We start from the raw sequence: 12,954 nt of genomic DNA on the forward strand, positions 1-12,954 counted from the left end.
TGTGCTTGATTGCAATACTATAATTGAGACAAAGAATGCGGAGTTCTTTGAATATATTTATCCACTGTCTGATAAAATTTCTCATACACCTGTTGAAACAAATAATAAAATTACCTCTAATGAGGAACTGAGACGGAGCAAAAGGCCTAGGAAAGAATATTTTTCTTATGGAAATGATTTTCAGACTTTTCTTGTCAATAATGAACCATCAAATTATCTTGAAGCTATATCTTCTTCTGAAGCTAATTATTGGAAAGAGGCAATAAAAGTTGAAATCGATTCTATTTTAAAAAATAACACATGAATTTTAACTGATTTACCTCCTGGTGCAAAGCCTATTGGTTGTAAATAAATTTTCAAAAAGAAATTTAATCATGATGGATATTTAGATAAATATAAAGCTCGGTTAGTAGCAAAAGAAATTTCTCAAAAATAAAATATAGATTATTTTGATACATTTGCACTAGTGACTAGAATTTCTTCTATTCGAGTTTTAATTGCCTTAGCCTCAATCCGTAAGCTTTTTATCTACCAAAATGGATGTCAAAACTATTTTTCTAAATGGTGATTTAGAAGAAGAAATTTATATGGTTCAACCTGAAGGCTGTGTCATTTCTGGACAAGAAAATAAAGTTTAAAAATTAATTAAATCTCTTTATGGCCTTAAACAAGCTCCTAAGCAGTGGTATGCGAAATTTAAACAAGTCTTACTGAGAGATAGTTTTTCTTCAGTGGAGGTGGATAAATGTGTTTATACTAAAATGGTAGACAATGATTATGTAATAATATGTCTATATGTTGATGACATGCTTATATTTGGTACAAGTTTAAATATTGTGCAAAGTACTACATTATTTTTGTCTGCTAATTTTGATATGAAAGATCTTGGAGAAGTAAATACAATTGGGAGTCAAAGTTATAAGGAGTGAAGATGGAATAATCTTGTCACAAGAACATTATGTTGAGAGACTTCTTAAGAAGTTTGAATATTTTAATGTCACATCTCTGAGCACTCCTTTTGATGCTAACTCTCAGTTGAAAAAGAATAATGGTGACCCAGTTGCTCAGTCTAAATATGCACAGATTATTGGGAGTTTAATGTATTTAATAAATTTTACAAGGCCTGATATAGCCTATGATGTGTGTAGACTGAGTATATATACTCATAATCCCAACAGAGAGCATTGGTCTTCATTAGATAGACTAATGAAATATTTGAGAGGAACCATGAATTATGGTATCCTATATAGTGAATTTCCTTCTACTTTAGAAGGATACAGTGATACAAACTCGATCTCTAATTCAGACGAGACAAAATCCATTAGTGGTTATGTATTCAACCTTGGTGGTGGTGCAATATCGCAGAAATCAGTTAAACAGACGATCATTGCTAGATCGACTATAGAATTAGAGTTTGTAGCTCTAGAGTTAGCTGGTTCTGAGGTTGAGTAACTAAGAAACTTCATAGCTAATATCCTTTTAATAAAGGACGTATTGTCTCCTGTGTCTATGCAATGTGATTGTCAAGAGGCAATAGCTATTGCAAAAAATAAATCTTATAATTGTAAAAGTAGACACATGAAATTGAGACATGATGTTATAAAACTGCTGTTAAGAGATGAAATAATTTTCATTGACTATGTGAAGTCAGAGATAAATTTGTCCGATCCTCTGACTAAACCTGTGGGAAGAAAATTAATTCTTCAAACCTAAAAAAAGATGGGGTTAAGGCCGACATGTTGTCAATAGAGATGGTAACCCAACCTATGTGATTAAAGATCCCATGAAGTAGGTTCATATAGGTAATAACAAGTTGATATTGATACTGAAGCACTATAAGATAGTGCTTAACTGCTACTAATTGAGAAGTTGAGTTATAACTCTATATGAATTCATATTCCTTATGGATGATGTATTTAAAAGCAGTATACACTTGATGAATTCACCTATATGAGAGTGGAGTGGGGCCACTCCTATGAGATTTTGGCCTACTCTCTAGAGCTCTCATGAATTACCAGACATGCGCATGGCCTAGTGGCGCAAAACTGCGTTGAACAACAAAATTGCGGGGGTCAAGATATGATTAATAAAATCTCTGACTTACAATAAAAATTATTGGTTCATAGAAATATTATATATCACTAGTAATTCTGTGAGTTATGTTTTATTGATATAAGTTTGGTTCATAGTCAAAAAGACATCAAACCTATTATATTTGGACCAAACAAATCCAGCAAGTTTTACTTTTATTCCAAAAAAAAAATCTTTTAAAATATTGTGTGAGATTGTCAGCCAAATTGTATTAGTATTTTAAAAGTACTTATATATAATTGTTTGCCAAATGTCATTGCATGAAAAGGTAAAAGACAAGTGGTCTTACTACCAAAATGTGGCAGCCAACCTTTAAGCCTTCAGATAAATGGCACATTCCCTTGGAGATGTGGCAAATGAAGATAGCCACGTTGCAATCATTTACAAGGATAGAAACATGCACTTATGGCTATAAATAGCCTTCATTAACCATTCATTCTAATTATCAGAAATCTTCTCATACGTCCTCTTCTTCCTTCTAATTCCTTTTCGATTATATTTAATTAGCATTACACACTAGTTAGTCTTCCTTTTTCTTTCCATTAGCTGGATTTGTAGTTTTATATTTTGTTGATTCTTGTACCCTCTTAAATAGAGGTAGATTTGTTTAATTCCGGGGAAACATTTCATACTGCTAAAATAATTTATTAAGGCAGTGCCTAGCACGACTCAAGTCAACTCGTGTATCCGCTTACAAAGAATATTATAGAGGTGTTATTATTGAAATTTTTGCTCACTTCCTATATGACAGGCTTTTCTACCCACAATTTTGATGCCCCCAACATGAAAATTTACATCCGAGAATAACTTGTGCAAATTGTCGTCCTCTATTATGAGGAACTCAACTGCAACTAGGTACAATTCTACGGACATAAATACCAATATTACTATCCTTCATATTTTTCCAAAAGCAAATTGTCCTATGTTTGGATATGTTTTGATTAATGTTGAAGCGGCTCTCATGCATTTTTTAAGAAGGAATCCCGTATAATAACATAAAATTGCTACTGAGAAAAGTATTATCAAACTTAACCATCCTCCCTCTGAAAGTGCATAGGCTATCGGTAATGTCACGACCCAAAATCCAAAAAGATCGTGATGGCGCCGGACTCCATTGTCAGGCAAGCAACCATAATCAATTAACTTAATTATCCATTTTAGTATTTTTGAAATAAAAATATCTTAAATAAAATTGTAGAGATAAAACTCATAGAGTAAATGATAAATATTTTTGTAGCTAAATTTCTAAACAATTCGCAACCATTCCCAAAACCCGGTGTCATAAGTGCATGAGCATTTACTAGGGAATTAAAAATAAAATACAGCATCTGTTCAAAATAAAAATTAGACAGGAAAATATAATAACTCTAAAAGAGACTCTATTAGCTGCGAATCGTAATATAGAATGTAGCTCACCCATGTCCCCAAAATTATTAACCACACCTCTGCGCCCACAAGGCCGCTATACATATATGTACCTGCACAATAAAATATGCAGCAAGTGCAGTATGAGTACGAAAACAACGTGTACCCAGTAAGTATCAAGCCTAATCTTGAAGTGGTAGAGACGAGATAGCCGACTTTGACACTCACTATGGGTCAATAATAATAATTGAAATAAATTATAATTATTCAAATCAGCATGGTTCATAGAGTTAATAATAATTTTATTCAATTAGCAAAAATAATAAGAATCCTTCAAATGCAATAATTTTCCAATTTATTAATTAAATCATGAAATTTCAATAAAACTTCAAATTTATCAAATACCTTTATAAGCTGCAAATTCCATTTCAATAAATTTTTAATTTATCAATTAGTCTCATTTACAGGAATAATAATAATTCCTTAACAAGCAGGAATAATAATTCATTAAATTTCAAAGATATCCAATTTATCAATTAGTTTCGCAAGCTGAAATAAACTATTAAGGTATCGTGTAATTATTATTATTAAGCACGATTTCTGCCGAGGACGTATGACCCGATCCAAAGTGTCGTGTACACTGCCGAGGGACGTGCGGCACGATCCATAGATGCATCTATCCTGCTGAGCGTTCGGCCCGCTCCACAAGAAAGGAGGACATTTTCTTATGTACCTCCGGAAGGAGAGTATATTTATTATAGGATAAATTTAGGAGGAAGAATAATTTCTTTTAACAATTAATTAATTTAAACAGAAAATCAAACATATGAGATTTTTGTCCTTTAATATATTTATCTAACAATTCACAATATATTCATATATATCAATTAATATTAATTAAACAAAGAATATAATTTACACAAGTAATTCATGCTTTGAGTCCTAAACTACCCGAACTTTAGCATTAATAGTAGTTACGCACGGACTGTCATCACCTTGTGCGTACATAGCCCCCGCAATTAGCAACAATATTAAATTTAATCCCAATGGGGTTTCCCCCTCACAAGATTAGACAAGAGACTTATCTTATCTCAAAGTCCACTTTCTGATTACCACGTCGTGTTGAATTCTAGATTCGACGCCAAAAATCCAAAACTATCCAAATATTATCCAAAATAATTAATATTTACTAAATGATTCGAAATTTATCTATTAAATAAATTACCTTATCCAAAATGGTAAAAATCCTAAAATTCACCCCAGCCCATATGCTCGGATTCTGAAAATATTTTGATGAAAACGTTACTCATAATCTCAAGAACTTGAATATATAATTTCTACCCAATTCCATAACTATTTTCGTGGTTAAAATCTCACTTTTATAAAAATCTAGGTTTTTCATCTGAATCTTTGATTTCTAAGATTTACTAGTTATACTCATAATCTATGTATTTAACTCTAAGTGTGTAGAATTAGCTTACCTTCATGTTGCTAGTTAAAATCCTCTCTCGAACAGCTCCAAAATCGCCCAAATATGGAGGAAACACGGACAAAAATGGCTCAGCCTCGCCCCTTTTTAACATTCTGCCCAAACAGCTTTTTCGCACAAACGGAGGGTTACCGCACATGCAGCTTTCGCACTTGCGGAAATTCCTCGCAGGTGCGAGTTCCACTTGCCTGGGCCAAGGTCGCATCTGCACAAAAATTCTCGCACCTGCGTGTTCGCAGGTGCGCCCAATGTTCCGCACCTGCGATGGCAGGTCCTCTTTCCCCCTTCCACTTTTGCGATTGAAGCTCGCATCTGCGAGGGTCGCACCTGCGGATGTCCAAGCGCAGGTGTGAACGTCCCAGAAGCAGAAAGCTTCAGCATTTTTCTCCCAAGTCCAAAATTGGTCTGAGCCTCGTCTGGTTAACACTCGGGACCCTCGGGGCCCCGCCCGAACATACCAACAGGTTTGAAATCATAAAACGGACTCGCTCGAACTCTCGGAACGCGTAAAACAACATAAAATCTAAGAATCATACCCTAAACAAAATTGATTCAAACTTAAGAATTTCAAGTTCTTCAATTTACTTCCAATGCGCCGAAATATACTTAAACTACTCGGAATGACACGAAAATTTACGTGCAAGTCTTAAATCACTATACGGAACTATTCCCAAACTCGAAATTCCAAACGAACTTAAATTACTCAAAATCCTACTCCAAAACAAATTTAAAGAATTTTAAACCTTCAAATAGTTTATATGTTTTACTATTAAGCATCAAAACGCTCCCGCGTTATCCAAAACCCGATTCGGACATACGCCCAAGTCCAAAATCATCATACGAACCTATTCGAACCGTCAAATCTCGATTCTGGGGTCATTTTCTTAAAATGTTGACCGAAGTCAAACTTGGCCTTTTAAGGCTAACTTAAGGAACCAAGTGTTCCGATTTCAACCCAAACGCTTCCAAATCTCGAACCAACCATCCCCTCAAGTCAATAATCAATAAAAGCATATTCGGGGAGTATTATTTTAGGGAACAGGTTTCTAAAAGTTAAAATGACCGGTTGGGTCATTACGTTCTCTCCCACTTAAATATACGTTCGTCCTCGAACATGCTAAGGACTGTTCCGGAGTTGTCCAAAATCACAGTTTAACACTTCGAGCACCTACCCGTGCTACCACACCCAATTGAGCACATTAGCTCGAGCCAATCTGAAGATTCTCCCCTTTATTTAGGCGATTAAACCTTAGAGCCCAATTCTAACATCCAGAATTCCCCACCATGCCTGTTTCCAACCTACAAACACCGTATCAATCACTACACGATGCACCAATACAGGGTTGCATACCTTTGTTGAATTTAGACCATGCACCGCACCATTCACATGATCATAATATCATCCTCTGATAACAATTGCCGAAATTTCACGAATCTGATGTTCACAACACACCTCATGATACCTATAATTCCTGTTCCCACACTTTAGCTGCTTCCACGATGGAAGAAATGTGTAGAAATTCATAACCAACTGTTGAGCCAACAAATTATTGAGTTTTTTTTTCCTTCTGACAAGAACCATTGCCTCATTATGGACCAAATAATAGTATTTACTCTTTATTATACTTCATATAATCCGATCGTACTGATCCCGGATCCAATAATCTCGTCTCACTTAGTATAAGTTGCTCAGGCAATAATCCACCTCAGACATGATAAAAAGTCTCATATGACACCACAATGAGCTAATAAGCTACAGACTCGATTGCGATACATAAGGAAAACAGACTATGGAAAGGATTACTCAACCCACGTGACTAATTAAACAACTGAAAAAGTGTCATGAACCTTCCTCAGAAAATGGGACACAAAAAATACAAAATAGAATATAGGGAACTGTACTCAACATCACACTGTTGCGGCGTGCAACTCGATCCGCACAAAAAGAATCTATAAAAAATATAATTACCGATCTAGAATGCTCATTACTTACAAAATATCTGAAAATCGGACACAAGCATGCTAAGTGCATAATACCATCCTTGGAAGGACAGATAGCGCCATACGCTACAAAACTCAAGCACAACTAAGGTGCGATATATGATCTGAATCTCAAGAGCCATCCTACTCACATAACACCATCACTATGCGGAACCTCAACACATAAGAAATTTATCAAGCCGTTTAATAACTCACACGGCACAATATAGTATTACATGAAATAATCGATGACGAAACGACATCCCAACGTCTGAATACTCTTCCATAGGGAGAGGTTATGCTTAAATGAACACATCCAGCCTGATATAGAGCCTATATTCATATTCAAATCCATCCATAGACCTCAAGTCGACTCTGATCGCATCGTACTAGGCTAATAACCTTTCAAGTATCCATAATAAACCTTTTTCCCATAACATACAAGAATAGCCATGATAACCGGAACAATACTTCCACAGTCGACAACCAAATGAAGCGACAACCAAATGAACCGAGCGCCCTCCAGGCATAAATTCTCGAATCAGCGATATTATCACAATCTTCATACTTGGTTTCAATCTTCACTCAATCAAGTGACTACATGTCACTCTTACACAATCTTTCCGTGAGACACGCTCCCACGACCTTCCGCACCAGGTAACAAGTTTGCACATCAATGCTACCGGTTACACTAATGTTGTAAAGCATATCAAGAATCCACAAATCAATACACAAGGCCTCTTACACCTGACATCGACCTTAGATAATGCCAAAAACAATACCATCTTACTTTAAACATCTAAATCCCTTTCCTGCTCATCCGAGCTCATGACATCCTTGTCAATACCGAACCGAAATCTTAAATCCTCAACTTTCAAATCCCATGCTACTTAGTGCACTTAACTACGCCAATGCACAGGAGTACAAGAATTCTATCATAACTCCCGAACCACTAATAAGGTAAACACTTCATCATATAGAAACCTTCTTCTTAACTCATTTCAAGAGAAACATTACAACACGTGACTAAATTCCCATATCCGTAGAAATTACCGGCCTCAGGTAGTGGTCTAAACTACCATAACTCTTCTGCGATCCCTCTATACATAACATGTCATAATACTTGAGTTCCTCTAAATAAAATCAATTACGGCGGCCGTCAAGCCTCGCACATACCGCCACAAATCACATGCATAATTCAATACGCTGAAGGAACTGATCATTGCCACCATCGTGCCGATTCAACCATTGTTAGCCGATCCGTCTTTTCTCAATTTACTCTCAACTTGCCTTAGAAATAATAATAGCTCCATTCATTACATCACGAACTCAAATCCGCACTCATCCCAAGTGACCTTATTTCACGAGACCACGCTATTTCAAAACCCACTAATTATCTCATATCCCTTCTTGTGCGCACATTTTACATCTTCAACTGGTACACCCATTCTGATACTTCTTTTATGAATCCGAAGTTATTTTCTTTTTCCAATTCTACACCACAACCTGAAGATAATTTAGAGTACTCCAAGCCCCGTTTCATAATCTGCTGCAAAAGCTCGATACTCAACCATACTATAGACTCGAGATCCTTAGACACCATACTTTAAATTTTTGAATCCACTAGGACCGTTATTGAGAGTCACTTGCTCTGACTTGTTCCCAAACATGATCAATTCCAAGGCCCTACTAGCACATGGACACTTTATCAAGGAAACATCTGACTATTTCACTTTCCTGTGCATTACATCTACATGAAGCATAAACTCTGAGTCTTCCAAAAACCTGAATATGAATTGATAAGGCCAAATATGGCACACATTTCCCAAATACTTTGCTCAAATTACCACTGATGTTTTCTTTCCTTAGATGCAATGACCCACCTAAACACCGATAACCAGAAACCGCACAAGTTGACACTACGCAATCCAATCATAGACGGTGGGGCTCTCCCACTTAGCTTGAAGCTACAATTACAAAATTTTGGAATCCACCAAGATTCTTTATTCATTGTTGACATGATCCTGCATACGCAACTCGCCAAATTTCTCGAAATCCTTCTATTAACCTTTAATAAACACTCCAAACCACTAGCCACATTTACATATTAAATCCCTTACCGGGTAGCCAATAGAATTCTTCACAGAAGCTACGTCAACACCTCGCGACCGCTAACCTGCTTACAGGAGATAACCCACCTGTGGAAATTACATGCTGACATATTCCAACGTTGCTGCACTGGGTGCAATTACTACGAAATCAGTAGATCATCCTGAGTCGGAGCTCATTCACCAGCTGCATCAGTGCGTTCACTCCTCATGGACGTCAACTAGAGGTGCGACAATACATTACAATCCAAAGTCATATTGTATCATTCTTCATATCAAGCAACTCCCTCATGTTGTATCCAATCTTCCTTAATATAGCAGTTAATATCACAACTTAAGTCCGTAGACCTTGTCACTGTCCATTTTACATCCCAAATCACTCCAAACGTTCCTCAAGACATGTAATCATCCTACCACGTAACCCATATGCTACTTTGCCACTCTCCCACTTTTGTCAAACCCTTCTCCTTTAAGCAACTACTTGAATTCTGTTTTCTTACACTTGGCCTTTTTGGAACCTAACCACCGCAAGGCACCTTCCATATGTCTTTCCTCATCCTTCGCTGCCCAGTTGTTGCCTTAACTTAAAATACGTCTCTGTATCACTTGAATCAATAGCTCGTTACCAGCTTTAAACCTTTCTGACGATCATCCTTCTCGAGACATTAATACTAGAAATGCTGCTTCGATCCTGAATCATTGCATACCACAATCTCTAACGACTGCTTCCCCTATACCAATTCCTAACACCCCATCATGAAGGCGAGTTGAAGAAAACCATAACACCGGCGAACCTTAACGTATTTTACAAGGCGACGACACCATATCAAAATTGAGAACTCTACCACACTCAAAAATATCTAGCTTCGTTACTCCATCAACCCCAAACCTAAACATTCATCGTCCGATTGCCTTTTCTTCGCTGGAATTAAAATATGGAACCTCTGAATCATGTACCAAGAAAACCTTATTTCAAGTTGTTTACTGCCCTGACACATAGACGAGCATTTTACCAATTCATAAACACTATGCGATAACAATGCACGAATCGTCGTAGCAATCAATGCCAAATTTCAAAACCTTAGGTAGTACTGATACTTAACTCGAAATGACAGAGCGGCCTTCCACAAGGCGACGACAATAACCCAATTAATTACACAGGGAGAAGCATCCCGCACTACATCTGTAGTACCATTAAAAGTTTTTCTCGATCCCCAATTTATAATAAGCGCTTCACGTCGCATAAGATAGAATATGAAGGGAATGTAGGCATAAGCCTAAAAGGAATCGAATCGCACGATGAGTAATCAAAAAGGGAAATATTCCTAACAACCTTGTAGCCTCTCGAAGATAAGCACAGACGTCTCCGTACCGATCTGCAAGACTCTACTAGACTTGTACATGACTCGTGAGACCTAAGTGAACCTAGTGCCCTGATACCATATTGTCAAGACCCAAAATCCAAAAAGGTTGTGATGGCGCCGGACACCACTGTCAGGCAAGCCAACCATAATTAATTAACTTAATTACCCATAGAGTAAATGATAAATATTTTTGCAGTTAAATTTCTAAACAATTCGCAACCATTCCCAAAATCCGGTGTCACAAGTGCATGAGCATTTACTAGGGAATTAAAAATAAAATACAGCATCTGTCCAGAATACAAATTAGACAGGAAAATATAATAACTCTAAAAGAGACTCTGTTAGCTGCGAATCGTAATATAGAATGCAGCTCACCCATATCCCCAAAATTATTAACCACACCTCTGCGCCCACAAGGCCGCTATACATATATGTACCTGCACAATAAAATGTGCAGCAAATGCAGTATGAGTACGAAAACAACGTGTACCCAGTAAGTATCAAGCCTAATCTCGAAGTGGTAGAAACGAGATAGCCGACTTTGGCACTCACTATGGGTCAATAATAATTATTGAAATAAATTATAATTATTCAAATCAGCATGGTTCACAGAGTTAATAACAATTAGCAGAAATAATAAGAATCCTTCAAATGCAATAATTTTCCAATTTATTAATTAAATCTTACAATTTCAATAAAACTTTCAATTTATCAAATAGCTTTACAAGCTGCTAATTCTATTTCAATAAATTTTCAATTTATCAATTAGTCTTATTTACAGGAATAACAATAATTCCTTAACAAGCAGGAATAATAATTCATTAAATTTCAAAGATTTTCAATTTATCAATTAGTTTCGCAAGCTGAAATAAACTATTAAGGTATCGTGTAATTATTATTATTAAGCACGATTTCTGTCGAGGACGTACGGCCCGATCCAAAGTGTCGTGTACACTCCCGAGGGACGTGCGGCGCGATCCATAGATGCATCTATCCTGCCGAGGCGTTCGGCCCGCTCCACAAGAAAGGAGGACATTTTCTTATGTACCTCCGGAAGGAGAGTATATTTATTATAGGATAAATTCGGGAGGAAGAATAATTTCTTTTAATAATTAATTAATTTAAACAGAAAATCAAACATATGAGATTTTCATCCTTTAATATCTTTATCTAACAATTCACAATATATTCATACATATCAATTAATATTAATTAAAAAAAGAATATAATTACACAAGTAATTAATGCTTTGAGTCCTAAACTACCCGGACTTTAGCATTGATAGTAGCAACGCACGGACTCTCGTCACCTCGTGCGTACGTAGCCCCCGCAATTAGCAACAATATTAAATTTAATCCCAATGGGATAATTTTTCCCCCACAAGATTAGACAAGAGACTTATCTTGTCTCCAAGTCCACTTTCCGATTACCACGTCGCGTTGAATTCTAGATTCGACGCCAAAAATCCAAAACTATCCAAATATTATATAAAATAATTAATAAATGCTAAATGATTCGAAATTTATCTATTACATAAATTACCTTATCCAAAATGGTAAAATTTCTAAAATTCACCTCGAGCCCACGTGCTCGAATTCTGAAAATATTTTGATGAAAACGTTACCCATAATCTCAAGAACTTGAATATATAATTTTTACCCAATTCCATAACTATTTTCGTGGTTAAAATCTCACTTTTATAAAAATCTAGATTTTTCATCTAAATCTTTGATTTCTAAGATTTACTAGTTATAATCTACTCATAATCTATGTATTTAACTCTAAGTGTGTAGAATTAACTTACCTTCATGTTGGTAGTTGAAATCCTCTCTCGAACAGCTCCAAAATTGCCCAAAAATGAAGGAAACACGGACAAAAATGGCTCAGCCTCGCCCCTTTTTAACATTCTGCCTAAACAACTTTTTCGCACCTGCGGAGGGTTACCGCACATGCAGCTTTTGCACCTGCGGAAATTCCTCGCAGGTGCGAGTTCCACTCGTCTGGGCCAAGGTCGCATCTGCGCAAACATTTTCGCACTTGCGTGTTCGCAGGTGCGCCCAATGTTCCGCACCTACGATGGCAGTCCCTCTTTCCCCCTTCCACTTTTGCGATTGAAGCTCGTATCTGCGAGGGTCGCACCTGCGGATGTCCAAGCGCAGGTGCGAACGTACCAGAAGCAGAAAGCTTCAGCATTTTTCTCCCAAGTCCAAAATTGGTCTGACTCTCGTCTGGTTAACACTCGGGACCCCCGGGGCCCCGCCCGAATATACCAACAGGTTTGAAATCATAAAACGGATTCGTTCGAACTCTCAAAACGCATAAAACAATATCAAATCTAAGAATCATACCCTAAACCAAATTGATTCAAACTTAAGAATTTCAAGTTCTTCAATTTACTTCCACTGCGCCGAAATATACTTAAACTACTTGGAATGATACGAAAATTTGCGTGCAAGTCTTAAATCACTATATGGAATTATTCCCAAACTCGAAATTCTAAACGAACTTCAATTACTCAAAATCCTACTCCAAACCAAATTTAAAGAATTTTAAACCT

General features: G+C 36.6%; 1 protein-coding gene across 1 annotated transcript; it reads left to right on the top strand.

Moving 5' to 3' along the window:
- Window positions 1-761: 761 nt before the first annotated feature.
- On the top strand, window positions 762-1,452 carry LOC138891741 (secreted RxLR effector protein 161-like). Its single transcript, XM_070175493.1, has 2 exons — window positions 762-893; window positions 1,036-1,452. The coding sequence occupies exons 1-2, from the start codon at window positions 762-764 to the stop codon at window positions 1,450-1,452; spliced, it is 549 nt and encodes a 182-aa protein (XP_070031594.1).
- Window positions 1,453-12,954: the final 11,502 nt, after the last annotated feature.

The sequence above is a fragment of the Nicotiana tomentosiformis genome, chromosome 5 (genome assembly GCF_000390325.3).
Source record: "Nicotiana tomentosiformis chromosome 5, ASM39032v3, whole genome shotgun sequence".
NCBI classification, from domain to species: Eukaryota; Viridiplantae; Streptophyta; class Magnoliopsida; order Solanales; family Solanaceae; genus Nicotiana; species Nicotiana tomentosiformis.

Excerpts from the sequence above, each read along its gene's own strand:
- LOC138891741 (XM_070175493.1), top strand. The coding sequence starts at position 762 with ATGGTAGACAATGATTATGTAATAATATGTCTATATGTTGATGACATG. Across the intron at positions 894-1,035 it reads ATATGAAAGATCTTGGAGAA|TTGAAAAAGAATAATGGTGA; the intron begins GTAAATACAATT and ends GCTAACTCTCAG.